Raw genomic sequence first — 18,033 nt, forward strand, 5'->3', positions numbered from 1 at the left:
GATGATTTCAATGTATTGTCCATTATTCGCCTAGATCTTTTCATAAGGTGGTAACTCCTAACATAAAACCTAATATCATATAACTACAGTATGGGTTATTTTTTCCTTATATGCATCCATCTTCCACTTTTACACATTAAATTTCATCTATCATTTGGATGCCCAATCTTCCAGTCTCACAAGGTTTTCCTGCAATTTATCACTTTCTGCCTGTGATTTAACTACTCTGAATAATTTTGTCTCATCTGCAAATGTATCACATCACTCGTTGTACCCCTTTCAAAGTCATTTATAAATATATTGAAAAGCACTGGTCCAAGTACAGATCCTTGAGGCACTCCACTGTTTACCCTTTTCCACTGAGAAAATTGAGCATTTACTCCTACTGTCTGTTTTTTGTCTTTTATCCATTTTGTAATCCACGAAAGTACTCCTATCCTATGACTCTTTAATTTTCTTAGAAACTTCTCTCGGGGGACTTTGTCAAGTGCCTTCTGAAAATCCAAATACACATCTACCAACTCACCTTTATCCATATGTTTATTAAACCCTTCTAAAAACTGTAGATTTGTGAGGCAAGACTTCCCTTGGGTAAACCCATGCTGGCAGTATCCCATTAAACCACGTCTATCTATATGCTTTATGATTTTGTTTTTTAGAATAGTTTCCACAATTTTTCCTGGCATTGAAGTCAGGCTCACCAGTCTATAGTTTCCCAGATCACACCTGGAGCCTTTTTTAAATATCGGAGTTACATTGGCCACCTTCCAGCCTTCAATACAATGGACAATTTTAATGATAGGTTACAATTACTAGTAATAGATCTGAAATGTTATTGTTTAGTTCTTTCAGAACTCTGGGTGTATACTATCTCGTTCGGGTGGTTTGCTAATCTTTAGTTTGTCAGTCTGGCCTACTACATCTTCCAGATTGACCATAATTTGGTTCAGTTCATCTGACTCATCACCCTTGAAAACCATCTCTGGAACAGGTTTTCTCCACATCTTTGTTTGTAAACACCAAAGCAAAGAATTCATTTAGATGGTGAGGAAACTCATTCAGTTTCCAGAGGAAGCAGGACAGGGGAGAAGAAGTGGCATCCACAAGATGCTTAGAACAAATTCCCATCCAGTGAGCACCACAGACTCGAGGAGGTATCTAATCGGTTAAAAAGAGAAAATAGAGAAGTGGAAATAAAGAAAAGATCCAACTAGAGCTTCAGCAATACCCAGATATCATTTACGAGGAACTGTAAATTGGAGGGAGTATCCATTGTAAGAAGCCCCTATATTCCAGTTGGACTAGCTGGCGGTGGGCCAAAATTTCAGAAGGGAATAGGGGGCAACCCAAATAACAGAGAGGAGGGTCCACACAGTTGCTAATTCAAATAGATTTATCAAAGGAAAAGTGTATTCTGTGTCCTGTTGTTTCACAAGCGCTTCAGTAAAGACTGAGGTGGCAATATTCAGCCACTGGCTGGCTTGCAGAGATAGGTGATAAATGAATCAGCAACGGTGCGGTCCCTCCTCTCTGTTACTGGGGTCCACTTTATTCCTTTCTGAAATTTAGAGCCCCCGCACCAGCTATTCCAGTTGGAATTAGGGACTATCGGGTCTCTGTACAAAATATTCAAAAGATGGCATTTAGCTGGATAACTCATGGTATCCGGCTAAATGCCTTTGAGTATGGTCCCCTTTATGTTGGAACGCCCAAGTGTCCCTCTGCTTTGTTTAAATACACTTGGCGCTTGCCATACTTAATGCCATGGGCCCTGGAGGGGATCCTCCTCCCTGCTCCATGTTCAAGGACAAGTTGACGAGAGCTGCGAAGGATGCAATCAATGCATTCTTGAGGTCTTTTAGTAGCAAGGAGTGCATGTACCTTCTCCTTCTCCTCTGTAATTCAGTTTGTAATCATTTCATTTCACATTTAGCAATGCTGTTTCCCACCTTAGATGCATCGCATTCCCCTACTGAAAACAATGACCTAAAGACCAGAGTTAAGCTTTTTGCTCTTTGCCGGTCCTTGTCATTGCTGTTCTCGCTTAAGCAGGACACAGGGAATTTTCTTTTAAAACAGGACTGTCCTGTATAAAGCAAAGCACCAGGCCACCCTAGTGTGGCTGGTAGGGGGGTCATATAACACACCTCCGATACTCTACTCTCTGTATGTGTTCTCAGCTACCTCAGCAAGAGCGCACTTTTGAATGAACCTTCTTGTTCTTTCCCGTGCCATGCAAATATGGGCAATAGAATGAATCTAAGATGCAGGCACCCGATAAAACGTGTACAGATTGTGCACCCTCGAGGACTTACAAATCTCATTGCAATCTCATTGACTCCAGTGGATTTTCAGAAGGCATTTGACAAAGTCCCTCATGAGAGGCTTCTAAGAAAGCTAAAAAGTCAGGGCATAGGTGGCGATGTCCTTTCGTGGATTACAAACTGGCTAAAAGACAGGAACAGAGAGTAGGATTAAATGGTCAATTTTCTCAGTGAAAAAGGGTAAACAGTGGAGTGCCTCAGGGATCTGTACTTGGACCGGTGCTTTTCAATATATTTATAATGATCTTGAAAGGGGTACAACGAGTGATGTGATGCCCATTTGCAGATGATACAAAATTATTCAGAGTAGTTAAATCACAAGTGGATTGTGATAAATTGCAGAAGGACCTTGTGAGACTGGAAGATTGGGCATCCAAATGGTAAATAAAATGGAAAATGTCATAATGCCTTTGTATCACTCCATGGTGAGACTGCATCTTGAGTACTGTGTACAGTTTCTGATTGCTGCATCTCAAAAAAGATATAGTTGCACTGGAGAAGGTACAGAGAAGGACAACCAAAATGATAAAGGGGGATGGAACAGCTTCCTATAAGGAAAGGCTAAAGAGGTTAGGGCTGTTCAGCTTGGAGAAGAGATGCTGAGGGGGATATGATAGAGTCTTTAAAATCATGAGAGGTTTAGAATGGGTAAATGTGAATCAGTTTATTTACACTTTCAGATAATAGAAGGACTAGGGGGGCATTCCATGAAGTTAGCAAGTAGCACATTTAAGACTAATTGGAGAAAATTATTTTTCACTCACTGCACAATTAAGCTCTGGAATTTGTTGCCAGAGGATGTGGTTAGTGCAGTTAGTGTAGCTGGGTTTAAAAAGGTTTCGATAACATCTTGGAGGAGAATCCATTACCTGTTATTAATCAAGTTGATTTAGGGAATAGCCACTGCTATTATTGGTATCAGTAACATGGAATCTTCTTAGTTTGTTTATTTGCCAGGTACTTGTAGCCTGGATTGGCCACTGTTGGAGACAGGATGCTGGGCTTCATGGACCCTTGGTGTGATCCAGTATGGTATGTTCTTACCTTACCCAAAAACCTCAGAATTCTTAAGGCGTGTCATGGATACCACAGTATATTTATAATGAGACTGCTGGGTGTACTTATACTGCCATCCAAGTGTCAAAACGGTGTTTCAAGTTTCATGAGATTGGTAATGATGACATGCAATTGTTTGGCTACAAGCACACTCTGTCCTATGCAGGCCCCTCTTTCATAGTACAAGCAATGCTATCCTTCTCCACCTCTAAAAAAGGCCACGGAAAGCAAGACAGAGGACCTTTTCTTTAAAAAACCAGGACTGTCCTGTGTAAAGGAGGACAGATGGCCATCCTAGTCTAGAAAGCTCACCTACAACAGCCTATTTGGATCATTTTGATGTTGATGTACAAAAAGGATATCACAAGCTGCAAAGAAACTATTTTTTTCCAAGGCCCAGAGAGCAGATGGGGGGAGATCCTGGAACAGGGAACAGCACAGCAAAATAAAAAAACAACCAGCACGGTTTCCCATTCCCTCATCTTCCAACCACTCTCACGCTGAAGGATGAGACCTGCCTAAAACTCTCCTACCTGTCTAACATTAGATCACACATTGTTACCTCGAAGTCCACACCAGGAGGCTTTTAGCATCAGATTTCTGCAGGTGCCGCCAAACTGGATTTGCATTCATTGGGAGCCCAGGCTGTCAGCCTTCTAAAACTGTTTCCACCCAGAAGTGGAATTCCTGTAACTGGGCTGACTGGAATGACCATGGGGTGAGCTGCTAGCAATTTCTTTGCATTAAGGATCAGGAGTCAGCAGGTAACAATGTAAAGGATTCAACAATTGAAGGCTTTATCCAGTAAAGATTTTTTTTTCCTTTGACAGAGAATGGGGAAAAGTCCTTTATGGATAAGGTATAGTACCAGTAATCAGTGTATAATAATACAGGAAAATATTTTATTCAGGCCAGGCTAAACTGTGAAAAGCTTACTGTAACACAGAAGAAAGCACCCAAGTTTCAGGATCTTCAGATAGCCACGCGCACATCTATGGGATGTTTTGTTAAGATGGTAGCGTGCATGAGCTCTGAAAATATTCTTACATGCCCTTTTGCAATATACAGTCCCACCTCATCTATGCCCATAAATCCTCTGGGAAGGACATTATTTATTGCATTCTTCCTGACCAAAATGGCAGCAACGTTAGTGGACTACAAGTGTTTTAAGGCTGAATGGGTAGCTGACCCGTACTGTACCTGAATGTGACTTGCCCTTAGCTGCCAATGAAATGGCGAGAGCTAAATACACAATAAATATTTATTTATTTATTTATTGTTCAACCTTATATACCGGCTTTCAAATTCATTTCAAGGTGGTTTACATTGATTGAAATTGCAGTAGCAACCTTCAAGCACATATATACTAAAAAAAAAAAATATCATTAAACATAATACATGGCTAAAATACATTTAAAACTAAAGGCTAGCTGACTAAAATACATTAAAACTAGGCTCTTTCAAATCCCAACAATTCTGCCACATCTTCTCAGGTTACCCCCCTTCCCTCCACCCCTCCATCTACCCTCCCCCCCCCCACCCACCCATCTCCCTCCCTCCTTCTTCAACTCTCATCTCCTTCCTCCCCTAGTGTCTCAGTATTACTATGATGAACGGGATCAACTATTTAGGCTGAAAGCCTGTTCGAATAGCCAGGTTTTTATCTGCTTCCTAAAGCTATTAATGTCCTCCTCTGTCCGAATCTCAGCGGGTAAGGAATTCCACATTTTTGGCCCTGCTAAAGATAAAGACCTCTCCCTCACTGAACTAAGGTGAGCCAGTTTGGGCGATGGGATGGTCAACAAGGCCTGCCCAAGGGACCTCAAATTTCGTGATGGGACATGGATACGTAGAGAGGCATTCAGCCATTCCGAATTCGTGCCATAGATTGCTTTATGGATTAAAGTTAGGCACTTATATTGTATGCGGAACTGAACCGGCAACCAATGTAATCCCATCAGAACCGGGGAAACATGATCAAATTTTTCTCTATGCATTTCACACATACATTATACGCTATCCAGTATATTCTGATAGATTATGCCAAATACTGTAGTAGTGGGATGGGAGAAGGTATGCACAGTGCCGTTTGTCATTATTATGCAGGAAAACAAATCCTAAAAGACTCCTCAGCATTAAATTATAGAAACACAGTCATGAAAGGTGGAATCTAAATAGAAAACAGAATTATTTGCCATTCTTCTCAATCATGGCCTCATTTCTTTAACTCAATGTCTCTTCTTTGTGTTTTTGTCTGTCTCTCATCTGTCTGTCTTGACTAGATTGTGAGCTCCAAGGAGTAGGGACCATCTCTTAGGGAAGTTTGGGGAAGTTCCTGGAGGAAAAGTTGAAAAGACAATACATCATTAGCTATGTAGACTAAAGAAAGCCATTGCTATTCCTGAGAGTCAGTAACAGGATATAGACCTAATTTTTTGGGATCTCCATGTGCCTGTGACTCAGATTGGCCACTGTCAGACAGTATGCTGGACTCGATGGACCTTGGTCTGACCCAGCATGACAATTCTTATGTTCTTATTGTTGTGGTTAAGCGGTGTTTGGGTGGATTCTTGGGATGACGTCATCTATGGGGCAGGCTCAGGTCTTCCCACCCTGGTCCCTTTAAACCTCCTGCAATGTCGCGCGTAGAGACGTCCAGGAGGCGGGGCTTAATGAGACAGCGGCGTTCTGGCCGTGGATCCAGGCCGCCCGCCCGCCCGCGGGGTAGGCTGCAAGACACCACGGAGTCTTGGAGGGTGCTCTGCCCTCTTCTGGAGAAGCAGGAAGTGCGGTCGACTGGAGGGTGAGCAAGCTCGGCTGCGTTAAGCGAAACCGAGCGTCGCAACACTTATGGAGGGTGGGGAGAACTCTCTTGCTGCCGTCTATAGCTTCTGTCATGTATCCATTTGCTCTTCTCTCTGCATCACTCTTGTGCACGTTTTGTGTGTAGGGACTGTTATCGACCTGTATGCTGACCAGCCTATGGACTAGACATGGCCCGTTACTCTGTTAATTCAGGCTGCCTACCTCGTGCCACTACTTGTACCCAGCCCACCAGCACCAAGAACTGTCATTCTCACGAGTCTGTTGCTGCATGTCTCAGTGTGACTTCGGGTCTGTTATGACATCAGCAGAAGAGAAATGGAGGCCCCGGGGCCACTAGTAGAGCCCATCCCACTGGTAGCCAAAGAGAAAGGGAGCCACTATGGCTGCTGGCAGAGTTCATCCCACCTGCAACCTAAGAGAAGAGGAGGCCCCCCGAAGTAACCGAGGTGAGAATGAGCAAGAGTGACAGAGGGAGGGGGAGGGTGTGAGAGAGAGGTATGAGAGTGAGAGAAAGGGGGATAGCATGTAAGAGAGTGAGAGAGGGGGGGGAAGGTATGTGAGGGAGCGAGTGGGTGTGAGTGAGGGAAAGAGGGTGTAAGCTTGAGTGAAAGATAGAAGTATGTGAGGGAGAGAGAAGAGAGCGAGTGAGCATTTGAAAGTGTATGAGGGAGAGGGAGAGAGCTTTAAGGGGGCCCCATCCCTCCCCTGCCTGAGGGAGAGAGATATGTGAGAGAATGTGTGAGTGAAAAAGCATATGAGAGAGAGAGAGAGAGAAAGGAAGAAAGCTATAAGGGAGCCCTACCTTCCCAGTTCAAGGAGCTCGGGGGGAGGGGAGGGCCTGGACTCTGTTAGAAGCGAGAGCCAGTAATGTAGCCCCAGTTAAAAAAAAGTTTGTCCTTCCGTAATGCAGAGTGTATTTTTCACTGATGTAAAGCCAGTGTAGAAAACACTAAAGGAGCAGCCAGAATGGGACTCACCAAAAGGGATTTTGTTTTTACAATATAATTTCAGAGGCATTTATTGCAAAGACTTCCATAACTAATAATCAGGCCTGCTTCTGAAGGATGTGCTCTGAATACATGTACAGTAGCTCGTCAACCTGCTAGCACCTTTGTTTTCTAAAAGGCCGATGGAGCGCACTGTTAGCCTGCTCTTGGACGCGCGTTTTCCCTTACCCCTTATTCAGTAAGGGGAGGAAAACGCGCGTCTAAGCCGCGGCACCTAATAGCGCCCTCAACATGCAAATGCATGTTGAGGGCGCTATTAGGTATGCGTGCGGGATACAGAAAGTAAAATGTGCAGCCAAGCCGCACATTTTACTTTCAGAAATTAGCGCTGACCCAAAGGTAGGCACTAATTTCTTCCGGCACCGGGAAAGTGCACAGAAAAGCAGTAACAACTGCTTTTCTGTGCACCCTCTGACTTAATATCATGGCGATATTAAGTCGGAGGTCCCGAAGAGTAAAAAAAGTTTAAAAAAAAATAAATTTTTAATTCGGCCTGCGACTGTCGGGCTGAAAACCGGACGCTCAATTTTGCCGGCGTCCGGTTTCCGAGCCCGTGGCTGTCAGCGGACTCGAGAACCGACGCCAGCAAAATTGAGCGTCGGCTGTCAAACCCGCTGACAGCCGCTGCTCCAGGCTAAAAGGAGGAGCTAGGGACGCGCTAGTGTCCCTAGCGCCTCCTTTTCCCCGATTCTACCGCACCACCTCATATGCATACTGTATCGCGTGCACCGGCAAGGGGCCAGTGCGCGCGCCGGGAGAGCGGGCGTTCGTCCGCTCTCCCGCGTTTTTACTGAATCGGCCTGTAAGTAAGGTGCTGGGACTATCTCCCAGAGTTCAGAGCACATGGGTGGGGCTAGGGGGGGACAATTCCTCAGGGGATCCTTGAACCCAGTACCCAGGGATGCACAGGCCAAGTCTTCACAGCTCAGCCACCACGCCACTCTTTTCTTTAAATAAAGTTAAATTATGTATTGGCTATTTATGCATACAGGTAACCCTTTGTCGGGGGGGGGGGGGGGGGATTTTCTGTTTCCCCTAGGGACATAACAGTGTTTCTTCTTCTGGGCTGCTTTCCCCCTTCTCCCTGCACCTCCCAGGGAGTGAGCTCTTTCTGTGGGGTGGGGGGAAGGAAATCCTCTGTGGCCCAGGAGACGGAGGGTCTCTCCTGACGTGTGTGTGTGTGTGTGTGTGTGTGTGTGTGTGTGTGTGTCTCATAGCTGCAGTTTCCTCCTCAGGGACAAACAGGCTGGACTCAGACTGGGTGTTCGAATAAAGCTTACTGATTATTTCCAAAACATCAATCGCTGTCCCACAAACTTTCCACGAATGAAGCTGTACATCCAAACTATTTACATTGCCTCCTCGCTGGGGTTCTTCTGTCCATCTCCCTGGCTCCTGGGAGGGAGCTTGCCACTGTCTCCTCATCTGCCCAGTAATTTGGGGAATCCTAGCGAGGAGTCCCACGCCATGAAAAGATCCTACCCCAGTCCAAGTTTCAGTCTGGTGCCCGCAGCCTGTGTCCTGACCTCTCTGGGATGGAGATCCGGTCGGGAGCCTCCAGATCTTGATGTTACAATCCTGTTCTCTCCTTCCTTTCTGTGTGACTTCTCCAGGAGAGAAGCCTGATGTTCCAGTCTTAACAAAAGCTCTGCATCTCCTTTCTCCAAGTTGTGCAGAGGGGGTGGGAAAAACCTCACTAACGAAAAGGGGGAAAAATCCCAAAGTCTCTAAGTTCAAAATATCTCACACTGGGTAGTGCTGTCACTGGTCTTGCTTCCTTTAGAGAGTAGAGGGGTCGCTCACAGATCTCCAGCTCCTGCTCTCAGGATTGGGGGGAGGAGTTGCCCTCTCCAAAGCACAGGGTGTTTCCCAGAACAAGAAAAAGAATCCAAAAGCTGCCCAAACTCTCCAAAAATCTCTCTCTCTCTCTCCAAAAAGGAGGCAGACTCACTCAGACAGGGAGCGTGCTGATGAGGAATCTCCTCTAGACACAAGAAAAATACCAAGCTGGGTTAGTGGGCCCAACATACGGGAGAGTGGCCTGGGTGTGCGTCGGCAGAGCGGGCGCTCGCCTGCTCTCCCACACCGTTTACTGTATCGGCCTGACAGCAGGAAGAAAGTAAAACTGCTCTTTACTCCTCTAGAACCAACTCAAAAAGACCATACACTCTCTCCCTTTAGCTCCGCCTTATGCCCTTGGCATAGCCAATCCAATCAGCTCAGTGGAAAGACTGAAAAAGAATGTAAAAATCCCACTGCTGTTACTAATCCTGATGGTTAAGAGAGTTAAGCCATCTAGTGGCAAACCAAAGGCTCAGCCACATACTGTTTATTGGACCTGTTGGGCGTTAAGATGTAAAAATGTGCTGCTTATTATTTGTAGATGAGACCTTAAGAGTTAAGTATACATTGCACTTGTTTTCCTAAATAAAAATATTTGTGCAAATTGTTATGTGAGCTCATTTGGAACTTGAAAAATTGGTAGCCCTATCTTCGGGAAATGTCCCAGAATTTGCATGCGTTTTCATGTTCCCCAATAAAAGGTTTACTGCCTTCTGGAATGAATAAGTGGCAGGGAGGTAGGTTCCACCACAGATCAGCAACCCCCTGTAAATGTTTTCTCTGTCTTCATGGATACCTTGGGGGGAAGGGGGGGGAGCAAGAGAGGGTCCTTGTTCTTTAATAAAGTGTATTTCTTTCATTCCGTGCTTCCCTATCTTTTTCCATAATGGAATATATAGATTCAGGCCCACCAGTAAGGGAAGGGTGGTGGGCCTGAAGTTAAAAACTGGTGGCACTTGTGACCTATCACCATCATTTCCCTTACAATTTGAGCACTGAAACTCAGCCAGCCATTGAAACTGCAAACGTCACCATTACGCATAACAGGAAGGCAGCTAAGCATAAACAAGCACCTCCTGATTCTCAGCTGCTATGGCCAAAGTCCTCTCTGTACTTCCCTATTCATTTCGTTTTTCAGCGCCGAGGACGGGTGGGGACAAAACCAAACCAGACATCCTTTGATGTACAACCTACGCAAGAGCCATTCCCCACGGGCAGGAATGCGGCCCAACCCCCAGCGCTGAAAGCCGCTCCGACAAGCACCTCAGTGCCAGCGACGCGGCTCTCAGCTCAGGCCATTGACGTCAATGAGTCTGAGCCGCAAAGTGCCACGTGGACCGCAGCCCCACTGCCTCCCGTCGCCCCGCCCCGACGCCCGCTGATTGGTCCGCCGGCCTCAGAGCCTTCTATTTCGGATTGTGGGCGGGCCCCGCGGCCGGGCCGGGGATTGGTGGCTTCTGCCTAGGGGTAAGTTTTGTCAATGAAGTGCAGGCTCATCCCGGCGGCCGTGCCTGCGAAGTGGGTTAGAGCCTGGCCGTCCAGATGGGAGAGCAGCCGCGGCGAACCTCTCTGCAGAATCAGGTTTGGAGGTCATTCGCTTGCACTCGGTTGGTTACGTCTAGATTCAGCGGCTCTTAATGTCGCCCCATTGGAGATCTGTAACATTGCCCCCCCCCCCCCCGGATTCGTGATTCTACATCCACCTTACAGTTTCCATAGCTTGCCGAACACTGGGAGATGTGGGGTGGAGGTCTTTGATTTTTCCCCACAGTGGTTGCTTCCCATCCCACGTTTATTTCTCTGCAAAATTTGGGCATTTTGCATTTGCATGGTTCGTCGGTCATTTTTTATTCGTCGTGACTTTGTTGACTGGTGATGTCTTTGGTTATCATTAAATAGTGAGGGCATTTCTGTGAGATCTCCTGCAATACTGCTTGGTTTTTCTCAAGAAGAGTAATTATTTCCTTTTAATCTGAACCATTTTGTGTTTCCTTCGTTTAGCTAAGGGGAAAGTAGTGGAATGGATAGAGACAGATGTAATAGCTTTTGGTGAATACCTGGAAGCTTCAGTGCTGCAAGGCAAGAAATTATTTAGTAGTTTCTTTCAGTTAGCACTGATAACAGTGGTAATGCTTCATTTGGGGTCTGTGTTCTCAAAGCCCTGCTTTTGTCTTGTGGTACTATTCTGGCCCGTTCTATTTGCATACTGTTATTATTATGTACTTTCTTCTTGCTGCCTTGTTCAATAAGAATCTACACGCAGGTCTGGCTTGATGATGCACAACTAATTGTGTTAATTTTGTGGGTATGGTGATTTATTGTTGTACAGTGTTGGGTAGTATATGAGAGGGAAGTCTAGGGATTTACAAGACATCATAAAGGTTTTTTATGCCTTAAGTGTGTGCATCTGCTGAGGTTTGAATATGTGATGTAGCCAAGAGCAGGTGCCATTCTCTCCTCTGTTGTAGATAAGGAAGGGTAACATTTTAGGGAGTTTGTAAGCTTGTCCTTTTCAATATCTGGACTCCTCTAGGATTTTCACATGAAGGAATGTTAGGAGACCTGAAGCCTGAAGAACAGATCTAGAATTTGGGTTGCAAAGAATCAATTAAACTCCCTTTAGAAAGGTTTCGACCTGTCTCGGATGTTCAAACATTGGCAGGACCAAAAACTGAGCCGAATTGTGCAAGCAGATGAAAGCTCCTAGATCTTCAGAGTGGGACCCAACAGGAATGAGAGGGCAACAAGGAGTAGTAGTAGAAGTGATTCCAAAATTGTGCAGACAACTGACTTGCAAATAAGTTATTTTCTTCATTGCGCGGATGCATTTATAAATGAAATATTTCTTTAGTAGTCCTGATCATTATATTAAACAATCTGCTTTGTAGTCATTGTTTCTTATTATATGAGTGCTGCATTGTGCAAATTTTGACAGGAGTATCATGAAAAGAGTAGTGAGGCTAACCGTCCTGCCAGCTCAGACTTGCAAGAAATAACACTTTCATACCCTAAGAGTTGTGTACCGCAAGGCATTATGGCTTATAAAGCATCTGTAGATGAGCTTTACAAAATAATCTTGAAATAACAGAAACATAACACGTACAGGAAAAGCCTCCTGCTTTGTCTGTAGTGGAATGCTCAGCTTCCACTCCTCTGCTTGCAGTGACAACTGGTGTGGGGCTTAGAGTTTGGGAGACAGAGAAGGGGGCACCCTTTGCTAGCCGAGCTCTTTAGCCAACTGAATGAATGCCTGAGAAAATGAGGGTCAGCAAACCGGTGGCCGGCGATGTCGTTTTTATTGGGGTCAGCGTGATGCACTTGTGACTTGCTGTTGAGCTTTACGCTCCCTTCGTCAGGTCAGTGTGAAATGGGCGGAGGATGATGGCGTCGGACTATGTAAATGACATCATCCCGTGTTTGTTTTCCAAGCTGTACAGAGTTGTAAACAGAGGTGATGCGGCGGGAGGCCTTCCAATCATCCACCTTTATGCTATGCAGTTTTGAAAAGTAAAGCAGTCAATTTAGCGATTTGTACACTGGATCTCTAGTAAACTGCCCCAGGCCAACTACATAACCTAAAAGCCTCAATCAACAGGCTTCATGAATAATATCGAAATCATTAAAACATGCATTAAACAAACAGAAACATGCATGCATGAATTAACATATATAAAATATCATAAGCATAAAACATACATTAAACAATTCAAGAAAAAAGCTCCAGCCAATTGCATGCAACAAAGAAGCTTGGTAAAGGGCTGCCAGTAGAAGAGCAGTGGGCTGTGTGGTCTGATGTCCTGCCCATTGGATCTTTACCAATGAATAAAAGTGCATGTGTGGTACTTTCTGGGTGACTCACCTGTTTCTGATCAGTTTGCCAAATTCTTAAGACAGGAGATCATTTTGGTTCTATATCCTCTCTGCAAAAGATGAGTTTGAAATAATGCCTTCCTGATGGCCTCTTCCCAGAGTGAAGTAGCAGTATTCTGTCCTCTGTGTACATTCTTCTCTGGACACAATGGTTGTCTGTGATCCCCCAGTATGACGTGCGGATGTACATGAGGAGGAAGACCTGCCCATGGGCTTTGCAACACAGGACTATTCCCCAATGAGATGGGAGCCTCAGGATGGCCACAGTTTACACTTCCTCCCCACTCAGGAGCTGATGCAGTAAAGTGCCTAGCGCACAGGACAACGCACGGTTGGATGCACGTTTTGGATGCGCTAGGCTAACACTCAATGCAATAAGGGGATTAGCGCATCCAAAACGAGTGTCCAAACTCTCGCGTAGCTAATAGCGCTCATCACATGTAAATGCCATGTAGATGAAGCTATTGGCTATTACCACCACCCCCCCCCCCCCCAATGCAGAAAACCTCCCGACGCCCAACGCATACTCGTTAACAAGGCAAACTTAATGCCAGCCCCGGAGCTGGCATTAAGTCAAGCCGCAAGTCAATTGCTCCGGAGAAATTGAAAAAATACTGTCCTATGTGATTCCTCCTACTTGACATGGTTGCTATACTCAATTCTACTGCTTGCAGGGAAGGAATAAAGCTGGGTAGAGAGCACCATTGAGATGCACGTTTGCTGAGCTTCAATGTTAAAAGTTTAGAGTTTTCTGAACCAGAGGGGAGAACAAAATCAGTCATGTAAGGGGTTCTTCAGAGAATAAATGTGGAGCATTTTAAAATAAAGCTGGATAATGATCAGGGCTCCAGACCCTCCACAGAGGCCTGGACAGGCGCGTGCCTGATACATTGAGCGCTAGGGATGCACAGTTGTTCCCTAGTGCTTCTCTGTTAATGCGGCCACTAATTTTACTGCACTGGATGTGCACGTGTTGAACGTTTGGACGGGCTTTTAATGCACATGATATTACATCAGCCCCTCTGTATTGCAAAGCGTACAGATGTGAGCACCTGGCACCCTTGGAGGGGTGCAGTGTGGAATGGAAGCTCAGAGTCCTGCAAAGCTGCATTGTGTGTTTGGAAAGGACCCTCTCGTCCTCGAGATACAGGGCAGGGCGGCCTGTGCAGGGTGCAGGAGACCCTTCTGATTTCTTTTTCAGAGTTGCACTGTCCGTGGCGCACTTCCTTAACCCCTGTAGAATAATCTTGGCTACTTCTTCTAAATACAGTTAGTCCCCTTGAATATGTAGAAATGAGGGTGTCAAGCTTCCCCTCCCATCCCCTCCTCCCATCCCACCCCATTCTTTTACTGAGCTGTAATCTTGAGAGGGGGTTTCAGAACTGCAGAAGAACACAAAACATTGGAAATTAAGATGACCAGATACTCCGGAACCAACACAAAGGGACTTAATAAAGTCAGTGGCTTTCTCCTCCATTATCAGACTGCAAACGATTTATTGTCTCCATCACCGATGTCAGCCTCTGCCCGCCCTCATCTGCCTTCCCTTTGCTGAGCTGTAATGCCCTGTGCAGGCAGCCTAAGACACAGCTGATTCTCTGTTATTTAAGCCCAGTGTAACCGTGCTGCTTCCTCTCAGATCTGATGAAGGGAGGATAACTCCGGAAAGCCTGTCAAAGATGTATTAAATGAGTCCATGGCCTGCAACTTAGTCGATGACCTACGTACACCAGAAATGAGAGACTTCACGTTCTTCTGTTTGCCCCCTCCCCTGCGGGAGGACTGGCAGTGTGTCGACTGTTGTGGGCAGGCTGCACACCCTTACCCTCAGAAGCAGGCACACCACAACCCATAGCGTGGGCCTTGGAGAGGAAAGGCCCTCAACGCCCCATTCCCCCAGTGGCCAGTCTTGGTAGGGGGAGGCGCAAAGGTCAGTTAGGAAGTGACCTTCGGGTGCAAAGTTTTCTAGGTCTCCGGTTCTGAGTGCCTCAGGCTTTCAGTTTGGTGGGGGATGGCGGAACGTGAATCTGCCGGGTTGGGTTTCAGAGGACTTCCCTTCGGTTATCTTCGTGGCTGAGAGTGCTTGGTCTTAGTACCGTCAGATTACCCAGCGTGGGCAGAGACCAGCGAGGTAAAGTTCACGCCTTTCTGGAGCTGGTTTGGCTGCGATCCGCTGCTCTGTTTAAAGGGGATTTTACTCACTGAATTTTTCCACAGCCGTGCCCGTAGAGACTGCAAGCTGAGAGGGTGATTTTGTTTTCCTGGAGATTTTATGCACTCAGAGGAAGGAGAGCTCTATTATTATTATTATCGGATTTTTATATTCCGCTTTTTGGCCCTTCATAGCGGATTTCGTTCGGGTAATGTGCTCTAATAACCCTCAGAGGTGTGTTTGGTCACAGGGGAGGTACCCGTCAGCTGTGTGCAAGGCCCGTCCTAAAGCACAGTCCTGGGGAAAGCATGGGAATGCAGTCATCAATAGGCAGGGGAACCTGGAGGCAGAAGGAGAATTCCAGCAGGTTGGACTTAGTTAGAACTGTATTTTGATAAAGTGTTATATTAAACACGTTTACGAGAAAGCATGACATCTGAGGTTTATGACCTTTGTCCCTCCCCCCACCAGCACTGACCACTGATACAAAGAACAGGTCAATGGCTGCCGCTGGACTGATTAGAAACTGTCTAGCCCAGATGCTAGACACGTCATCATTTCCATACACAAGTGCAGAGAAATGAGCAGATCAGATCCAGTGTAATAAGTATTAAAGGCCCAGTGTGGTACTGGCAGGGAGACTGCAGAACTTTGAAGCGAGCACTTGCATGTCTAGTAGGGAATTCTTATCTCCCTAGTAGACCTGCAAGGGTTTATTGACGCCCCCTAGCAAGCTTTGTTTGACTGATAAGATAAACGGTAGCGCCCGGGTCATGATTGCTTTGGTTCTGATGACCGATGTTAGTTTTGCCGCATACCCTGGGGTACTCATCCCTTTTTGTGTTCTACTTCTGCAGGAGTTTTCTTCCTTAAAGTCCATGGGAACTCCGGCATCCGTGGCTTGTGAACCTCCCCTTCCATGGCAGGCATCAGAGCCACGAGCAAGAAAAAAGGCTTCGGCCAACATATTTCAGGATATTGACCTTCTCCAGATTCAGGGCCTTTTCCAGAACAGCGGGGACAAGAGGGCCCAGGAGCGAGCGCAGATTGTCTGGGACTGTGCTGGGGACAGACGCCTAGCGGAAGCCTTGATGCAGTTACGGAGGAGGAGGAGGACCAAGAGGAGTCGGCGGATACGGCTTCAGCAGCGCACAGTCCGAGCGAGGAGCAAGAGCATCGGGACCCTCTCTATTCATCATTTCAGCCAACTGTGGTAAGTCTGCACTGCAGTGCACCCTGGGGACATCCCACCTGTGAATGGTGTATGGCGGGACTACCTGGCCCCAGTTCACAAGGACCAAGAGAGCCAGGCCTGGTTCCTCACCTCTCACGTCAATACGTGGCCTATTGAGAACATTTCAGGGTAAGCTCACGTGCACCTTCTGCCGCAGCGTTTCTGAAAGAGGTTTGTTTATTTGTTTATTTATCGCCTGCCCTTCCTACGTTCAGAGCAGGGGACAGTGTGCACACACATAATCAAAGAACAGGAGAAACATGGCAATACCCAGATCACACAAGAGAGAGGGGAGTAAACATACTATGATCATCTGAGATGGGGGGGGGGGAGAGTAAAAAACACAGAAAGGAGAGTTTGTTCTATCAAGATAGTTGAGTTCTGCCCTCATTTCTGGCCCCTAAGAGGTACCCTGTGAGGGTGGATGTGTTGGAGTACGTCCAAATCCTGAATGACCTCTGATTAAAGCTTCCAGCACAAAGTTGAGGTTATAAAGCACCCGTTAGTGTGCTTATACCTGTGCTTTATGATGGTCATTCATATTCTTTGATATATAATGAGTCTTTGGTCTCACACATCTATATTTTCAAAGGGAGATCATTATTGGTGTTTGTTTGTGTTATTCTTACCCTTTGGGGTTTCATAGTGTGGAGTATGTCCATTGTCATTTAAGCTTGGGAATGCTTTTTTTTTTGAAGAGGAACGTTTTAAGGGCTTTCTTAAAGCATGTTCTGTTTTGGAGACATCGTAATTCCTTATGGTTTATGTTGTGGGTTTTGAGATAATTTGGTACCAGCAGCTGTAGAATTAATCCTTCATTTTATGCAGCGACTTGATTAAAGGAAGTTCCCAGGCTGCAAATGATATGAAAATCGGACGTGCACCCAGCTGCTCCCTTTGGCCGTTCCACGCTGGTTTGACATCCCGTGGACCCTCCAGTGCCTTTTGTGAAGGGCTCCATCTAACTGTCAAGGGCCGGGTTAAGAAAGATTCTTTAGGTGCACTGTTATCCAGCATCCATGTCAGAATCGGGCACTGCGTGCGTCACCTCGAAGAGGCATTGCGCTGCATGCGGATTTAAAAATGAGGAAAAGCCCCCAAGTGAGGACATCATACCTAAGAGAAGGCTGGGCAGGATCAGCGAGGGAGGGCCGCGCTCGATCTGTTACCAGCATACTTTCTCTTACGCTGCAGGCACATTACCTGGTCCCATCCGGGCCCTTTGTGGCTTGGACAGGGCAGGTTGTTGCGGCAGGCATACAGCATTGGCAGGAAGGAGAGAAATCCCTGTTGACAAAGTCCGCTTAGCAGACCCAAATCAAGGAGGGAGGTTTTAGGCCACATCTGGATTTCTGGCAGCCCCTCATCCTGATGCACTCGGGTTCCCGCAGGGCTGGTTTCATGTGGCAGAATACCACAATGCATTGGGATGTAAGTTCAGACACTAGGCCTGTCCAAAAATCTACCCCCTTGAAGAGGGCCTTAGGATGGTTCCTATCCGGTTCCCTCCTTACCGTTTTTAAGACTGCTGTCACCACCTTTCGAGCTTAGAGCCGCTAGCAGCACACATACTAGCAGGCAGATGCAATATGGACGCACTAAAAACGGGCATCCAAACTGGGTGGTCCCGTTTTCCTAACACGCACCCATCCACCTCTCCTGGGCACACGATACAATATGCAAATGAACAGCCACGTTAAAAAAGATGTGCTAAGGGAAACT

General features: G+C 46.2%; 1 protein-coding gene across 3 annotated transcripts in view; it reads left to right on the top strand.

The window, feature by feature from the left end:
* Positions 1-10,510: 10,510 nt before the first annotated feature.
* LOC115081744 (arginine vasopressin-induced protein 1-like) overlaps positions 10,511-18,033 on the top strand; it is a 10,803-nt gene continuing 3,280 nt past the window's right edge. Inside the window, exons 1-2 of one of the 3 annotated variants that reach the window (XM_029586157.1) lie at positions 10,511-10,636; positions 15,935-16,290. In XM_029586157.1, the coding sequence (XP_029442017.1) occupies positions 10,598-10,636; positions 15,935-16,290 (395 nt within the window). In that variant the 5' untranslated portion in view covers positions 10,511-10,597. Of the gene's footprint in view, positions 10,663-15,934; positions 16,291-18,033 lie in introns of all 3 variants that reach the window. The other 2 variants (XM_029586158.1, XM_029586159.1) reach the window with 2 other exon arrangements.

Source organism: Rhinatrema bivittatum, unplaced genomic scaffold, assembly GCF_901001135.1.
Source record: "Rhinatrema bivittatum unplaced genomic scaffold, aRhiBiv1.1, whole genome shotgun sequence".
Lineage (NCBI taxonomy): Eukaryota > Metazoa > Chordata > Amphibia > Gymnophiona > Rhinatrematidae > Rhinatrema > Rhinatrema bivittatum.